This window comes from Pollachius pollachius (genome assembly GCF_949987615.1).
Source record: "Pollachius pollachius genome assembly, chromosome: 3".
In the NCBI taxonomy this organism is placed as follows: domain Eukaryota; kingdom Metazoa; phylum Chordata; class Actinopteri; order Gadiformes; family Gadidae; genus Pollachius; species Pollachius pollachius.
Window position 1 is genome coordinate 11,785,760 of NC_136936.1, and position 18,414 is coordinate 11,804,173.

The following is an 18,414-nucleotide window of genomic DNA, read 5'->3' on the forward strand; positions in this document are numbered from 1 at the left end:
AGCGCCGTACAGACAGACAGACAGAGGTAGAAGAGACGGATAGAGAGGGTTACATGGACAGGCTTTAAAAGGGGCCAACAGACGAGGAGAGGGGCACGCAGACAGAAAAGCAGCCGTTCAGATAAAAGGGAAAGACAGACAGAGATGGGCAGGCAGACAGACCTGTGATGGGGCAATAGGATGGACAGAAGAGAAAGACAGCAGACCTTGCAGTGTGTGATGGACAGAGAGACAGAAAGAGTGCCGGACCTTTGAGTGTGCGATGGACAGCGTGTCGACCCAGACCCGCCAGCCCCCCCACTCGTACTTGATGGCATGGTAGAGCAGCACCCTGAAGATGTTGAACACCATCTCCGTCACCTTGGTCTCCTCTGGCGTCTTCGGGTGGAGGTAAGCCAGGGAGAACATCCAGTCCTGCCACACTGAACACTGGAGCAGACACCTGGACACACACACACACACACACACACAGTTAGCACTGGAAGAAAGGTGGCGCTAGGTGAGTCAGTGCTTGTGATTCAGACAGACATACTTACATCTATTCTAATCGTATCAATTGTACTTTCAACAGACTGGCGAGTTGCATTCATTTGCAAGAGAAAAGTGTTAATTAAAAGGTACAATGGTAGACTATATTGACCGCTATGTTTTGATGTGGCACTGTTCCACCAATGTGTCAATCCTTTATTCATCGGCAAGCGCACAAGGCCGCAGGAGATATTCACGCGTAAGAACATCGCATTGCTAGCGATCTTCTTCACCAAAGAAGGAAAAATGAATGTCCCCGTGTGACACAGAAACATCTGCTGGGCTGTTAAACTGACAGTGATTTAGCATTGAATTTGTTCCGCTACACAAAACCTCTGATAAATGAATCAGAAACTCAACTGGTGAAGAAGCAGGGTGAGTTGGCAGCTAATGAGTTACCAGATGGTTTATTACCATATGCGGTAGAATAAGAATCAGTCAGCGACAGGTCAGTTGGCTGTTTGCAGTTGCTTGAATAAGTGGCATTGTGTGTTGATGACCTAGTGGCGGGAGTTAGTTCAGGGAGAGTTAGTTCAGGGAGAGTTAGTTCATGGAGAGTTAGTTCATGGAGAGTTAGTTCAGGGAGAGTTAGCGGCAGGTGAGTTAGTGGTGGGTGATTTTGCTGTGTGTGAGTTTACACAGTGTCAGTTAATAGTAGTTAGCTGCATGTTAGCGGTAGCTGAGTTAGCAGTTAGCAGATGAGTAACTCGTGGGCCAGTTACCGTCGGTTCTCGCGGCTGCTGCTGAACAGCTTGATCATGTCAGACAGGAAGAGGCGTCTCACATCCATGAGGTCAGTTCCGGGGGCGGAGCCTGTTTGCTCACTATGGGGGGTGACGCCTACCAGTTGAGTGGCCATCACCTTTAGAATCACTGAGAGAGACGTGTGAAATATTAAAGCTATATCATCATCAACGAAACATGATTAAAGCTATAACAATATTAGCGTACTTTCTATTGTATTTAACATGAAAAACAGAGATATCATCTTTAATCTTCATTAAAATCACTTTAACAGACAGAGATCAAGTATTACCAGTATGTCAAACAAAGCAATTCTATTAAAAACTGTCAATATGCATACATATTATATGAAATATACATAATTATCCAACAGAGATATGAAATGAATGTCAGACAGCAGATAAGAGGCTGCAGGCGGACCATCTTACTGGGGTTGTGGATTTTGACGGTGGAGTCTGGCTCTATGTGAGGCGTGTGGACCACCTGAGTGCACAGCTGCTCCGTCAGGATCTGGTGGAGGAGGAGAGAACCACCGGATATGAGTACAGCCTGACCTTAAACACACAGCAGCAACGGACTGATGCCTTGTAGGGCTTGCAACCTTGCACTGCAGAAGGGTTTGTTCAAGAGCTCTGAATGCTAGGAAAAGATAATGCAAACAAGAACTGGATTGTGTAAAAGACGACGCAACGTCATCACTTTCTGAAACGTACGAGTACAAGGCATTTCGGCAGGTTGAAAATGTCCGCGTCTTACCTAAGAGGGTTGTATGTTGTTAGTATAATAGCTCTTACCTCAGAGGGTTGTATGTTGTTAGTCTAACAGTTTTTACCTCATACAGCGTGTCGTATGTTGTTAGTCTAACAGTTCTTACCTAATAGGGTTGTATGTTGTTAGTCTAACAGTTCTTACCTCATACAGCGTGTCGTATGTTGTTAGCGTAACAGTTCTTACCTCATACAGCGTGTCGTATGTTGTTAGCGTAACAGTTCTTACCTCATACAGCGTGTCGTATGTTGTTAGCGTAACAGTTCTTACCTCATACAGCGTGTTGTATGTTGTTAGCGTAACAGTTCTTACCTCATACAGCGTGTTGTATGTTGTTAGCATAACAGTTCTTACCTCATACAGCGTGTTGTATGTTGTTAGTGTAACAGTTCTTACCTCATACAGCGTGTCGTATGTTGTTAGTGTAACAGTTCTTACCTCATACAGCGTGTCGTATGTTGTTAGCGTAACAGTTCTTACCTCATACAGCGTGTTGTATGTGGTCAGCGTGACCGTGTGTTGCAGCAGTCGCTCTCCCAGCAGAGTGAAGAGGCTGTGTGTGTGCATGATCTCCCCCTTTCTCCTGTAGAACACGTACACCAAGGACATAGGATTTGTAAAGCCCTTAAACACAGTGGTGAAAGGTTTGAATGGGCTACACACATTACACAACAGCCCCAAACCCTGAGCCCCCTAAAGGACTTGGTGAATCTCCACCCACCCAGAGGAAAGAAACCTTTAGAAAGAACCCAGAAGAGGGATCCCTCCCTCGAGGGACGGTGATGAAGGAGACGGGCTGAATGGGCAGATATATAATGCTAGCATGAACGAGCAATACAAAGGTTATGTTAGATAAGGTTGAAAATAGAAAAAGAGTAATGAGTTAAAAAATTGATCACGATTGAGCTGGTTTCATAAAGGACCATTCATTCACACGCAGTTTCTGTCATAAATGTACATTCTACAAAGGAAGTAGGAAAGAAAGAAAGAACGAAAGAACGAAAGACAGAATGTGTGAGGAGGTGGGAAACAAAGGCATAGAGTCCTACTGTGACTTGGTCAGCATGATGCATGCAGGTTTATGTAGCAGTACTGTGGGGGAGTGTGGCTCTTTGTACCAGCACTCAGTCTACGCTGCGATGCTCGGCTACTACTCAGCCTCCATATGGGAATCTGCTAACAAGTCCTTTGCGTTCTTTTTTATTTAATGATTTTACATTTTGCAGAGGCAGTCAAATTGGCCACTTAGAGCGAGTAGACGTTGGTTCTGAAAGGTATAAATGTGGAGATGGAGGACAAGGGCAATGGAAGAGGTGAAGACCGCCCTGGGCGATAAGAGCAAGAGGAGCTTGTGTTTAAGCCTCTGTAATTTCTCCAGAGAGACAACAAGATAACATTTACAGCAGCACAAATAAATGCGCTGTTGTTTTAAGAGTGTGGGTTTGAAGGAAAAATAACAATGTTATTTAAAATTCACAGTTTACTTTATAGCTTATTAAAGTAAATTCCCCTCTCGAAAGAGTGATAACGTCCCTACTGATCCTTGTAGTCATTTAAAAACAAAACTATTTACATTCTGCTACAAACAATAAACACATTTCAGAACCTACCCATTTGGGATTGATAAAGAGTATCTTGTTTTAACAGGCCAATTAAATCCAATACAAATAGTAGCTTCGATACGATAGAAGCTTTGTTTTTTACTTGTGCCCGAGGTGCTTGAGGAAGTAGCCAAGTACTTTGAGGGCCTGAACTCGGATGTTCTCGCTCTTAGACCCCAGCAGCTTGAAGATTGCCCTGGAGAGAGAGAGAGGGAAACATATTAGTGCACAATCTTCTCCTCCACCACCTCCTCAACTACCTCCTCCACCACCACATCCCCAATCACTTTCCTCACCTCCTAAACCACCTCCTCCAGTGGCACATCATCCACCACCACCACTTTCTCCTCCACCTCCTTCTCCAACACCACATCGACCACCGCCTCCTCCAACTCTTTTGCATCCTTAATGACCCTCTCATCCCCTCACCTCCCTCTCTCCTCATCATTTCACTTGTCACCCTGACTCACCTCTCTCCCCCCCTCACCTCCATGCCACCCTTTCTCTTCACCCACTCACCTCTCTTACACACCACATCTCCCTCTGAACCCCTCACCTCTCTCTCTCCTCCCCGTCTAGCTTCACCGCCTCTCTCCTCTGCCCCTTGCCTCATCCCCTCACTCCTGAACCCGCTCATCTCTCTCACCTTCCTCTCACGTCAGCACCTTTCTTCCCCTCACTTCTCCTCTCCCCCTCTCATCATCTCCATCCCCTGTCCAATCCTCACCCTCCCCATCTTTTCAACCCCTCACCGTATGCCATTCCTCTGGTCGAAGGCTGGGGCCATGGAGGAGGGGTGGTCTGACATTAGGGCCACCAGTAGCTGCAGCACGTCATGGAGGTTCTCGTCCTGAGCGGACCGGGAGAGTTGGGGCCATGAGAGACAGGGAGCGCATAGACAGAGATTGGTTGTGTATTATGAAAGAGAGAAAGAGACAAACAGATAATGTAAGCCAGAGTAAGCGGTAGACTGAATGAGAGATTCATAAAAGATAGACATAAGAAAGGCGCGCTAGGTAATTTGTTCTTTTGTGCTCTGAGACTGAACGTGGCTGTAGAGGGGGCACACAGCCCTTCTCTTGTATTGTGTGGTTCCCAGACATGGACGTACCTCCTGCACAGTGAGCAGATAGTTGAGGATGGCCTGGAGTTCATCCTCCCTCACACCCCGATCCTGAAGAACAAGCCAACATATATTCAAAACATATATTTTGATTTGTCAATTTAGCAGAGACCAACAGTGAATTCAGCTGTCCTGCTCCTTGCAGGTTGTACATATTGTGCTCTATAAATAGCAGGACTCTGGTTTAAAAGTGGAATTTCACTGGGATTTTTAATCTTCATTTTCAACTACTGCATGATTCTATATTTAAAGCGAATTTACAGCATGTGGTCCAACAACAAATTCAGTTTGAATTTGCATTTAGGCTGTACCTTCAAAAATACAATATATCGATATTTAAGTTTGACAGGTTAGGTAGGACAGAAAGCCAGGTAGGAGTGACAGACAGGTAAGATATAGGTAGTACAGACAGACAGGTAAGAGAGGTAGGAGAGAGACACACAGGTAGGACAGATAAACATGTAGGAAACACAGACCGGTAGGAGGGACAGACAGGTAGGAGAGACAGACAGGCAGAATACAAGTAGCACAGACAGACAAGTATTATAGACAGGTAGTAGAGACAGCCAGGTTGGACAGACAGACAATCAGGAGAGACAGACAGGTAGGAGAGGCCGACAGGTAGTACAGACAGCTACGTAGCACAGACATGTAGGAGAGACAGACCGTTGGGAGAGACAGACATATACACACAGACAGGTAGGATAGGTAGAACAGACAGACAGGGAGGGCAGACAGACAAGTAGAAGAGAAAAAACGGCTGGTTTACCTTCAGGATGAGCTGCTTGAGGAAGAGCAGCATGAAGGCTCTGAGAGAAAGGACTTCCTTCTGGGTGGGCCGGGGGCCATCTGTAGAGAGAGGGAGAGAGGCTATCTATCCAGCTAGCGCTCAATTCAATTACATTTACTTCAATTCAACACTGAATCGGTTCCATCTATCCATCTATATTTCCTAAGGCGGTTTAAGAATTACAAACTTTTTGGGAAAAAGATAAGTGGCCTATCCATCTTTTCTTCTATCCATCTGTCTGTCCGTCTGTCTGTCTCAATGGGGGATTATCATCCTGACAGAGCACCTTATGTGTGCAGCACATTTCAGGCTGAGCAGGGTGAAGGGGGACCATGTCTGAGCATCACACTCCAGGTCAGAATCAAGGTCAGCTACCACCAGCCAGACGGGCTTCTGCTCCCAACTCCCATGATGAGATACTTATCCTGAGCTAAACCTTCAGCAATCTGTTTTGTGATTGCTATATGTCATCGCCCAGCAATCCTAGTCTCGAACACACCTTGTTGTGCAGTCCAAAAGGAACATAGGGAGTATAGAAATCTTATCTTATCCATCTCGAGCCTTATACCTAAACATAACCATGTCTAATCTTGATATGGTTAAGTTATCATATAACTTAACCATATCAAGATTAGTAGGTTATATATACCTATCTATAACTACACCAGGTATAGGTATGAGGTAACCAAATACCTAAACTTGTCTAACCGAATACCTAAACAAAACAATATCTCGTTTTTAACTTGAAACCAAGTATCAACATCCTTGATAGAGCACCTAAACATTACCTACGTCCAATGCATCATGGGAAAAAAAAAGCATCATAAAAGATTGCGACACTGACTTCGCCCTGGCCATAGAGTAAAGCAAACCAGCATCATCCCAAGGTCGTCCTGGCCATTAGCCCGGCATCACATCTGCCACTCATCACAGCTTCCTAGAGGACCTCAAAGTCCCTTTGTCTGAGGTATCCAACACACACACACACACACACACACACACACACACACACAGCGACACACGACCCCCCTTGCCACCCCAACGTCTCCAACATCTGCCCCTCCCCGTCCTCGGCCCTCGCTGCTCAAACTAAGACGGAGCACCCAGCGGAGACCATCGCCTGGCACTCCCAGCCGTGCCCCCCCCCCCCTCATCCATCACAATTTGCTGTTCCATGAGACAATGACAGAGGCAGACTCATTCAGAGGGCGCCAACCAAAGGGTCAGCGGCCAATACTACCTGGCTAATTTGTTGTGCCATTTGGTAAACAAGTTTGTACGTAAAAACAACCACTGTGGATGATCATCTGTGCTGGCCGAGAGAAGTATGACACCCATATCACCATGTTAACATCGGCAGCGGCTAAGAGCAGCACGATACCCATCTCACCCGTTGATATTGTTATCGGCCTATGCTAGCATAACAGCCATAATGCCAAATAATATCAGTATTTGCCTTTGGTAGCATGACAACCATATTAGAGATTCATATAGTTAGCTGTCGAGAGTAGCATGAACCATTTTGATGATAAATATTGGTGGCAGCCAACAAATTATATCATATTGGTACATGTAGTGTAATACATATAACATAGCAAAACCTATTGCACTCCAGGCCCTTGAGAGTTTTCTAGAAGCTCAGAGTGTGTGTGTGTGTGTGTGTGTGTGTGTGTGTGTGTGTGTGTGTGTGTGTGTGTGTGTGTGTGTGTGTGTGTGTGTGTGTGTGTGTGTGTGTGGTAAATAGATTGGCAGAGGACCACCACGCAGAGCTGATGAGAGCATCATTGCAACATCGCCACGGCAACTGCGTCCAAGTCTCTCTCTCGTTCTCTCTCTCTCTCTCTCGGGATGTACACACACTCACACACACACAACTGTGAAGGGAGGAGGAGGAGGGAGAGAGTTTCTTTCTATGAAGAGACCCTGTATGATAAATGCAGTGTTGTTATGTTCCAGTTGGACTGTGGTAATAGCTTTGTAAAACACACTGCCGCACCCCACGGTACAGAGGCAAGTCATCTTGATTTGATTTAAAGAAAAGCAAAGTGTCCTTTACTCTCCTGAACAAAAGGCTTGTTTGTTTGCTCACAGCCATGAGACTCGATCAATGGAAACACATTTGTCACAGCCAGCATAAACGGGTGGCTCAGCGCTTCTGAATTGGCCAGGTATAGTTCTTATCTGCTCAGGGGGCACTGACCCATTCATTCATTAGAAACAACAACCATATATCTCATTGTGTGTTCACTCATTCACTTAAATAACCATGCTATGGTACAACGAGCATGTGACTGAGAATTCATTCATTCAAACCCTCATATCCGTGAGAAGCAGTACTTTTCATTGATTTACCCTTCGACTCCTCACAATGAGGGGGACAAAGAGAGCCACAGAGAAGGGGAACATGTTAGAGTAAAAGAGGGGAAAGAGATAACAGAGAGAGAGAGAGAGAGAGAGAGAGAGAAAGAGAGAGAGAGAGATACAGAGAGTGAGTGAAAACAAATGAAGATGTTATGTCCTTCCCTCACAGAGTTCCTCTAATAGAAACACTTAATTAACAGCAAGTCCTCTCGCATCCGCACCTCTCCCTCATTCCCTCTCCTCGCTATCCCCCTCTCACTCTCTTCTATCCCTCCCTCTCGAAGAGCAGAGAGAGAGAGAGAGGGATAGATTAACTTAATCAGGTGATTTAGTGAGTGATTTTTCTCATTTCATCTAGAGTTTCTTGTTTTTATCTTGTTCTCTTCCTTCCTTTTTCTTCCTTTGTTCATAAAATCTCAGTGGGATTCTCTCAAACAATGCTAACATATTCAGAAAATATTATTTTTAAAAGAGTCTGTGTGCTGTCAAGTGTTTTGTCAATGGGGTAGCAATTCACAAATTGGGCTTGTGCAATGTTATGCCGCTTCCGTACATATCAAACACAGCAGAGTGTGAGCCAACATTAATCTTCGCGAGAAAGAGAAGCATACCAATTGTGGAGAAGGAAATAGTCACCTTCACATCCACATCACAGGTAGCGCTAGCTCAGCCAAGCCGAACAGACCACAGTTTAATTAAAGTCTCCGGAAACATGCACCGCTTCTGTTCTCTGATACATATACAGGAAGGCAGCAGCCGGCCTTCAAACCAAAGGACCTTTTACAACAGGAATCGGAACAGCCAGGTTCACAGGTAAAATTCTCTGCACCATCCGGACTGGATAATTAGCCAGGTGAGATGTAGCTCGTTAGGCACAGCTCGTAGGATATCGCTCGTTAGATGTAGCTCGTTAGACGTAGCTCGTTAAGGAACAAAAGATGGGCTCAGTGCAAGGATGGGGCTCTACATGACACGACTGAGATTTTCTGTCGAGAATCCTTAGAACTAACACGTGAAAGTATTATTTGGGGAAAATTAAGCTTGGTTAAGATATATTTACTGAAAGACTTTATTATAATATTCATCCATTATTCACTAGTCAACCTTAAAACAAGCTTGCATCATGACATATTTTTGTATTAAAAGCAATCAGAATGTCTGATGTGCAGAATAGTGATCAAATTGTTCATGAGTCATTGTGTCTCCTGCCGTCTCTCCATTAGACATAACAGAGGGATTCAAATCAGAATCGAATGTGGCATTGACAGAATGGTTGAAATCTAAAAGTTAAATACTGACGTGCGTCTTTCCCATCATTTAATAGATTTAGCTGATGGAAAAATATTCATTGCTTACACTTCTTGAAAGTAATCAATTGAATAGAACATGATCATGGTAAGAAACAGACAGCAATCTACCAAGCATCTTCAGAGAGACAATGAAAGTTCCTGACTTTCATAGGGACATATCATCACTGATAACACAATGGATTTAAAATAAAATAGGGAAAAACGTTTTTCCCATGGCCTGCCACTCAAGGTTTCATATGACGGAGCAAAAGTTAAAAGGGATTCTCACCGTTTCGTAGGATTCTAGTTACTTATCAACACAAATACAGAGACTGAGTGGAATGAATACATATACAAATCAAGTAGGGGGAAAGTTGAAAAAAAAAATTGCTTACCTCCCGGTAAGCTATTTTTTATACTAAGGGATTGACATGGTCTATCCTGGGGAAAAGGGCAGGGGACCAGGTTGTGTTAGGTCTAGTGGTTAGTGTCAGTAGAGGAAGGGAGCCGTCTTATTTATTCAACTATATGGCGTAGAAGCTTATTTGGTTCATGTGGTGTGTAGTTTATATGTTCCATGAAAGCAACCAAGCTGTTTGAAGTTGAGACCAGTAACAACTAAACTAACAGAATCACTCCAGGCTGAACAACAGACGAATCATATTCCTTTATGTCGAGGAAAATTAGCAATAAAATATATGAAAAAAGAGGGATGTGTTTTTGTATGTGATGTGTCATTTAAAGTCAATCGACTAAGGTCTACACTAGCATGCTCACTAACTAAAATGTTAACTAGATTCATTTCGTCACAAGCTTAAAGCCGAGCTGTTCCTTCCAGTCAGTTCAGTTTCAGTTCTCCATCCAAAATTCGGAGTATGAGCCATTTCCATCAATCTGTGTTTCTAAATATAAAACAATGATGAATGCAATGCAACAAAAAGCTCTGCACGCCCACATCAACTTAAAGGGAACGTCGAGGAAAGTGCTTCAGAGTAGATCAAGGTCACACCCGCTGCGTCCTATATCCAGCGCATCAGCACCTACCACAGCCTGTACCCTGTGTGTGGGGGCGACCACTCCTTTTAATACCTGGGTGGATGGCAGCTCTCTCTCTAAGGTCTCGTGAGCTCCATCCCACCTTAGACAGTAGGTTATCCAAGGTTTGATTACCTACTACATCCCAAGTCTTCTTGTTAGCATCGCCGAGCCAACTCATTGAAAGAGAAGTCCGCAATTTCAATAAATATATAAACATAAAATATCCCCGAACATACGTAGATGCCTGACCTTTATGGGTTAACGTTGCTGGCCGTTTTTTTTTTTCAAAATACGCATATGAAGATGTACTCTCTTATACTAGAAAATAGCTGAGTGCGATGGCTCCCCTTCAAGAACCCCCGAGCTTAAAGCGAATGAGTCAGCTGAAATTTCTTTGGCATTTAAAACATTTTCAATTGTCAGATCAAACACGAGAATACCACATAACCGACATCACCACCTCGCCCACAACATCAACACACAGCTAACTCTACCACGGCTTAAAGCAAATGAGTCAGCGTACATTTCTTTAATTTTAATTGTTATTTTTTGAATTGTCAGATCAAACACTGCAATATCACATAACAAACATCACCACCTAGCCCACAACATCACCACACAGCTAACTCTACCACGGCTAATAACACTGGCCAAGCAGACATACCATTCAAGAGGAACAGACAAACCATACCTGCAAATACTCCCTTGAACAAGTCCCTTGTTCCACACCATAGCTGTCAAATTATTCAACTGGACAACAGAGGAGCAGCAATTCCTTTCTTCCTTCCTTGCCTTCAGTGTTTCCCCGCCTTATTCCCATCATTATTACGAATATTGAAGTGACCTTTCAATGTTTAAAATGGAAGAAGCAGAGGCGTACGTTGCCATTCCAGTTGGTAGTTAATAAGTATAACAAGTAGCCCTCCCACTGGAACATGCTAAGGCACTCCTGTGGGGGATGAACTGCTTCAGAAAGCATTGGGGTTAGGGGGTGAATTCTGCGTGGCTCTGTGAAGCCCTTTGAGACTGTAACTGTGATTAAGTCTGATACTAATGAACTTGGCAGGACGGTGCTCACCGAGGCCCTTGGGGGTGATGCGGGTGTTGCTGGAGGGGTCCGCCACCCAGTAGTAGAACTTGAGGGCGTGGAGGAGCTGCATCACGGTGCCCACACGCCGGATGGTGCTGTATATGGTCGCCGTGCCGATGAACTCTGCCGACAGGTAGGTGTAGAGGGACAGTTGCACCTGGAGTAGAGACACGCACGCACGCACGCACGCACGCACGCACGCACGCACGCACACACGCACACACGCACACACACACACACACACACAGTGCTTTTCTAAGCTTTGGCCATTCAAAACATTTGCATTTACTGTCTCACATTCAGGAGGGATCAGGACTGAGAAATGCACTAGTATTTACACACTTAGTTTATATTTTATGTATTTATATACCTTAACTTATATTTTCTGTGTGTTGTGTGCTATGTTTTAATGCTGCCAGAGCGGCAAAGACGAATTTCCAGTGTATGTAAATTCAGTGGACAATAAAGTTTCCATCTATCTTGCTCAAGGGCACCTTGACACCAAGGTACGAGGTGCCGTGGATCAAACCAGCAACCATCAGCTTGCAGACAACCTTCTCCGCCTCCTGAGCTTCTGTCACCCAGTGTGTACCTGTCTTTTTCGGCTTCACCCCCCCAACCCCGTTAAATCAGTCCATTTTACACATTATTTATTCATGAAGAAGACCTCACCGCCAGCGTCGCTGCAGCAGGTGATGTCTCCGCTCAGTAAACTCACTTCCTTTGATATGCCTCATCCCCCCTCTTCACGGGTCATTATAACCGGACGGGAGAGCGGAAAAACTAAATCCTGCCGGGGGTTTCCATCTCAAAACATTCCCTCCAGGCGCGTGCAACGAGTGGCTGGGGAAGGTGACGAAGCCTTACGGCGATGAGAAACGCGCGAGGGAGAGAATACGTTCATGTGTGCATGTGTTGCTACAAGTGTTGGCTGTTGATAGTCCATTTTCTCCAGAACATTCCCTTTGTGCCGGATGCTGTTCGTAATGTAGCGCGAAGCAAATCAATTCGGCGGCTAAGCTAGCAAATATTCATGGGTGTGGAGAGCGTAAAGGACAGCCTAAGTATATATGAAACGTATGGTGATTGTTTGCAATAATCATGCCCCGCTGTTAACTGTTTTGTCCATTTCCTTCTCCATAAATTCAATCTTTCATCATTCAGAGGCCGTGACGAAGGCTAGGAAACTAGTCCAATAGATAGAAGACAAATAGTTTGTGTCTGTGTTCAGTTCCTCTTAATGGTAAACAAATCAGACTTTGATGACTTCAGTTCAACAACAGAACGATAAAATATGTGTTCAACACAGTTTATTGTCAGTGTAAGAATTCTGAAACTGTGTTGAGTTACAAGTCTCATGTCATTGGTCTCCTTTTCCCAATTTCACAAAGGGATACACATTCTCTCTCTCACTTTTTTTCTGTATATGCGCTGGTTCCCCTGACCCTTTACCCCAACTGACCCTTCCCTCCCATGACCTCTTCCACTGACCCCCTCTATCATATTTTTTCTTTTTTAAAAGGCCTACATACAACCCAACTTCTGGCTTCACATCCCTTCATCAACCTCTCTGTATTAGGTCAGGAATGCAGCAGCATGATCATATCGATAGCAGCCGGTGCTATGACCCAATGTGTACTTGCACTGTGGTATATCTCAATAGTTTGCTTTTGATGACATGACGGTGTGCTTTTTTTTTTGTTCAGCTATATCACTTTGTTGTGGTTCTGCCAGTCAGGTGGTTAACAGTAGAGATCCACTTAGTGTAACGCTCAGCTGCAGATTTTCTGCCCCCAGCAACTCGATTTACCAAAACAAATTTAAAGCGAAAGAAAGTGAAAAAGCCTCCTTTGACGAGATTCATGCTTGTCTGCCTTTAGAGTTGAGCTTTAACTAAAGCCTGATTCGTTAGACTAATTAAATGGTAACTACTCTCCCAAAGTATAAGGTAGGCATCATCTAACATCTCCAGTGTGAGTCTGCTCTTAAATATTCTGCTGTTGCCATAGTGCCGGGCGGCTGGGCGGACTCACCTTGGCTGGCGCGTGGATCCAGATGGCGGGGTTAAACAGGATGTGGTCACACAGCTGTCGGAGCAGTGGGGCTCCGTGGGCCAGACCGTCCAGGTACTTGGCGATGGACAGGAACTGCTCCAGCACACCGCGCGTGAGGTGGGCGCGCGATGACTACAGAGGAAAAGATACATAATATAGGACTTTTATTTTGAAATCAAATCTCATTGAGTGCAAGTCGTCGACTATGGGAAGTTCAGTGGATTGTTTGCCGGTGAAGCGTTTTAAACTTAATCAATAAACATAACGTAAATATAACATATATGTTTCACCAACAACATTTCATCACAAGAACCAAACATCGCTGGCGATATCAATTCTAATTGCACAAGATGAATATATTGATATCATATATTGATATATTGATATCAATATCGCATTATTTTGCGATATTGGCAACATATCAGCAAACTAGAGCGAGGTAGGAAAAGGTTAAGAGTTGGAAGGAGGGCAGGAAATGGGGATAAATTCAGCAGGCGAGGAAAAATAAGGAAAAATGTGGCTTAAACATCACATCTGAAAACAGATGGCTGGGAGAGTGTACGTGTGAGACCTGCCAAACACAAAAAACACTCAGGAAGCCTTAATACATGCATGAAATCGGCGCTAGGTGATCGGCGCTAGCTTTCAGGTTTAAGGGCCCAGCGGCCAGCTAAGAGCGGCTGTAGACAGGCTGTTCTCCCACTGTTAAGAGACAGCTCAGAGTCATCTCTCAATCCAAGCATCACACTCCCTGGCCCAGCCAGAAATAGTCTGCATTGCTGATGGGAACATCAGGCTTGATGAGAGCAAACAGAATACTTTTATTTATAAAATTCGATTTTTTTAGCAAAAAGAGCTATGCGAGACTACACCCAAGTCTAGTTTTCTGTTTGGAGCGAGAGAAACCTTAAGCTAAGGGGTTTTATTCATAGAATGATATGAGTGAGGTATTCTTTTGTGAATGGCTTTCATATTTGATTCACAATTATAAAGATTGAAGTAAGCTTATTAATGCCTTGCATCGATGGACAGAACATTCATCAAGTATTTTTTCAACCTAACCAAAACATTTGTTGTCTATTGAATGTACATCCATGTGAAATGGTCAACATAGCAATGACATCAACAACACTAGGTCACCAGCCTGACATCATCGTACCTTCTCCAGCAGGTAGCCAATCACCAGGAAGCCCTTGGTGGCGAGCATCTGCTCCTGCATGGCCAGGGAGCTCCTCAAGAGGTCCATCAGGAAGGAGAGGAGGGTGGCACTGTGGGGATAAGAGCCAGGTCAGGGAACCAGACCAGGTCAGGGAACCAGACCAGACCAGACTAGGTCAGGGAACCAGACCAGGTCAGGTCAGGGAACCAGACCAGACCAGACCAGGTCAGGGAACCAGACCAGGTCAGGTCAGGGAACCAGAGCCGGAAAGGGGAGCAATCCAGACCAGGTTAGGGAATCTGAATAGGTCAGGGAATCAGACCAGGAGCATTTCTCAATATCAATACTTGTTTTTTGACTAGCATACTTGGTAAGATCGACCCGGAAGCACAAACCCCTGAGGAGGGGAGGACGCAGTACAGTCATCCTGCTATGTCTGCTGTGTCACCATCTCAGAATGGCAATACTCCTGTTATCGGATTAATATAACCTCTGGTTATCTCCGGTTATACCCAATAATCAAACTCAACATATATCTGCCTCTTTCCATTTTCATGAAAAGAATATGAATCCAAGATTTGTAGCCTACATATAAAAAGCCAGTGGTGGGGCAAAGGTTGAGGAAGGTTATTGTTGCTGGACGTCGGTGAACGGATGCGATATCAAACATGGCATCATCAGAGCCCACACACGTCTGCTCCCGATAGGCCGAGCGAGGAAACACCAAACAATTTGAGAGAACTTGGCTTGGCGCAGACTTTTGGATGGAACAGGAACTGAATTACAGACAAGAACACAGATCGAGAGAGGGAAGGGTCAAGGAACCCGGGTCACCAGTTTATACCACGCTGTAGGGTCACACCAAAACATACATTCTAGCCTGTGGGCACTCGAGTGGCTGGCTGCAGGCTGACAGCTGCAAGTTGTACACGCAGCGATGCAGACACCATGTTGGTTTGTGCCCAATATCAATTTTGTCGAGTTTGTCTCTGCAGCCCAGAAAGCATGATCAGATGAATAATTTTCCACGAGTCCCCCGTTTATTATTTAGTAAAGAAACAACATTTCCAAATAAATTTACATTTGGCTATTGTATAGCCTGCATGACAATATATTTGGAAACAAAGTGGAATCCAATCTAATAATCTAATCACAATGCCATCGTTGGTTAGTACGTTATCCACATACAAGGAGTTTGACTTGGTTCTTCTCTCTCAGTTCTAATACAACAGAAATGAATATCATATTTGTGTCTGCGTCTATGTTTGTGTCTCCGGTAGACAAACACACTGATTACAGCTCCGGGAAAGTGGGCAAGTGAACAGATAGTTTTCTCCTCCATGTTCGCTAGAAACGATGGCGCTGGGGGAAATGCCACCTCAGCAACAAACAGAGCTAAATTGCATGAAGTTACAGTTATTACTCTCTGGTTCCTCTGTTTAGGAGATGGCCCCGCCAGCCGCTGCTATGGTGACCGCTGCCCCTTGTTGCCGGCTCTCATTGAGATAATGGCTGCAGGACACTTTTCCTGCTCAGGGAATCTTTTGGTGTGACCACACGGTAACCCATACCTAGAATAATACACTTTATATGGCAGTTTTAAAAGGTTAAAAAGTGATTCACACTGTAAAATAAACAATAAAAAAATACGGAGTAATAATTAAACATGCAGAAGGACCATAATAACAATAACACACAACAGGACAGTCGTTTGGAGTAAGGTCGTTTTACAACTTGATTTATTTGTTCATGTTGATGTTTCAGGATTTAGCATAGAGCAAAGGCTGGCCGCCAGCATGAACAAGGGAGGCTAGCCAGCTGATATCTGGACCAGAAGGTCTGGTATGGCTTATTCAGGCCGTTGCAACCCAGGTCACATGAGGATGACCTGTGTGTGTGTGTGTGTGTGTGTGTGTGTGTGTGTGTGTGTGTGTGTGTGTGTGTGTGTGTGTGTGGGTGTGTGTGTGTGTTTGTGTGTGTGTGTCAATGTGTGTGATGTTGTGTGTCTGTGTGTGTTTCCAGATCGTGTGTGTATGTGCCCCATGGGTGTATGGGGCCTATCTTGCATTCGGCGCAATTGACTTAATCACTGGCGCATGTGTCGTTGCTAGTTTGCAACTGGCGCAGGGCGTTCTTTTCCCTCCTGCACCACGCGTCGGTAATTTAGGGAATGATCTTGCGCCCCAAGGGGCGGTTCGGCGAAAGGAGGAGGCGTGTTCTGACGCAAACTTTCCCTGGTGCTATTTTGCAGTTTCAGAAACCACTTGCGCCACAAACCAGGAAATACCTGGTTTAAAGGTATTTCCTGGTTTCCTGGTGGCGCGTTGTTCAGATGCTATTTTAAGGGCAGATGCATAATGTTGCTTGTGCACCTCGCGCATACACTTTGCTTCTCTCATCTACCTAGCCACACATTCTTGGTAAATTATTTGGGAAAGAACAGCTGATACAGCGGTAATAAGTTGTACTTTTAAATCAATGCATCTGCAAACACCGTACAGCAAACACATATTTTCTTGTCACAGACATCGTGTACATGCCCATAACTTTTAGGATTGATGAGTATTTGATCGTGAGAAAACATTGTTTTACCGCGAGTGAGTGTTAAAAAGAATGAATGAATGCGGGCGCGCGTGTGTGTATGTGTAAAATAATTAATGAATGCGGGCGCGCGTGTGTGCATCCATCTGTTTTAAACACACGCAAACTAAACACGTAACGCATAATACAGTCCATGGCAATGTATATTAACGGGGGGACACATGCATATTAGGAACACAAGTCGATAACGATAATGCGTACAATACTGATAAGAAATGATGTTTATAATGCATTGCGTATATCATTAAATAGAACCACAGTTACCACATATCATATGTGTGTTAAGTTTTCTTTGCCGAAATTTATTTGAGGACTCAGAATTTCTGAAGTTGTGGAAGAAAACCTTATTCCATGTGTGAATTAGGCCATATTATTTGGCCATAAACTGAGCCATATGAAGTTTGAAATTCATGTGCATCTGTCTCACCGGCGACTGCAGACGCGCTGTCAAAATATCAACTCGTCAGATTCAAATGCGCTCATGGCTCTTAAAGGGGATGGGAGATGGCACTCTCATTGGTTTATTGCACGTTACGCCCAAACCACACCTACGGGTAATGAGGCTACTTCAGACCAACCCTTTTTAGATTTGCGCCTGGCGCAAGAGTCATTTTTCCGCCGGTAAACTAGCGACATTGTCATAGAACCGCCAACAAAGCTACTTGCGCTTGGCGCTTCTCACTTGCGTTTCAGACCGTTAAAATAGGGCTCTATGTGTGTTTCCAGTGCGTGCATGCATGTTTCCAGTGTGTGTCTGCGTGTATGTGTATACGTGCCTGTGTATGAGTGTGTGTGTTCTTTAATCAGCTTTTCTCCCTGTCCTCTAGTGAGCAGTGGTATTGAGCCACCACTCCACCAGTAACACACACACACACACACACACACACCGCACACATAATCTGTGTTAGAAATTGGCTATGATGGTCAGCTTATGTCGTTCAGTCTGAACCTCTCTAAATCTCTCTACCCCTCTGTGTCATCTACATACATTCTCACATGGAATACATAAACCTTCATCAACACGTGTTTTATTCAAAATAAAAACAGGTTCCCTCTTATTGTGTTACTGTTCATGTGGATGCTCCAGGATGTAGCCTGGGGCTAAAGCCTCCAGCAGGCCACAGGGAGGCTAGCCAGCCATTATCTAGACTAAAGTCTGGTATGGCTTATTCAGTCCTTCACAACCAGGTCATACGAGGATGACCTGTGTGTGCGTGCGTGCGTGCCTGTGTGTGTGTGTGTGTGTGTGTGTGTGTGTGTGTGTGCGT

The 18,414-nt window shown here is 44.6% G+C and overlaps 1 protein-coding gene across 1 annotated transcript in view; it reads right to left on the reverse strand.

Annotated features, from left to right (window-relative positions):
• Positions 1-18,414, reverse strand: part of LOC307073270 (neurobeachin-like) — a gene marked incomplete at both ends in the record, with an annotated part of 171,819 nt that overhangs the window by 137,121 nt on the left and 16,284 nt on the right. The window contains 11 exons of the mRNA XM_079732974.1: positions 250-442; positions 1,251-1,401; positions 1,701-1,782; positions 2,521-2,623; positions 3,745-3,837; positions 4,394-4,491; positions 4,753-4,815; positions 5,534-5,613; positions 11,321-11,489; positions 13,366-13,518; positions 14,546-14,654. Coding sequence (XP_079589100.1) covers positions 250-442; positions 1,251-1,401; positions 1,701-1,782; positions 2,521-2,623; positions 3,745-3,837; positions 4,394-4,491; positions 4,753-4,815; positions 5,534-5,613; positions 11,321-11,489; positions 13,366-13,518; positions 14,546-14,654 — 1,294 coding nt within the window. The remainder of the gene's footprint in view (positions 1-249; positions 443-1,250; positions 1,402-1,700; positions 1,783-2,520; positions 2,624-3,744; positions 3,838-4,393; positions 4,492-4,752; positions 4,816-5,533; positions 5,614-11,320; positions 11,490-13,365; positions 13,519-14,545; positions 14,655-18,414) is intronic.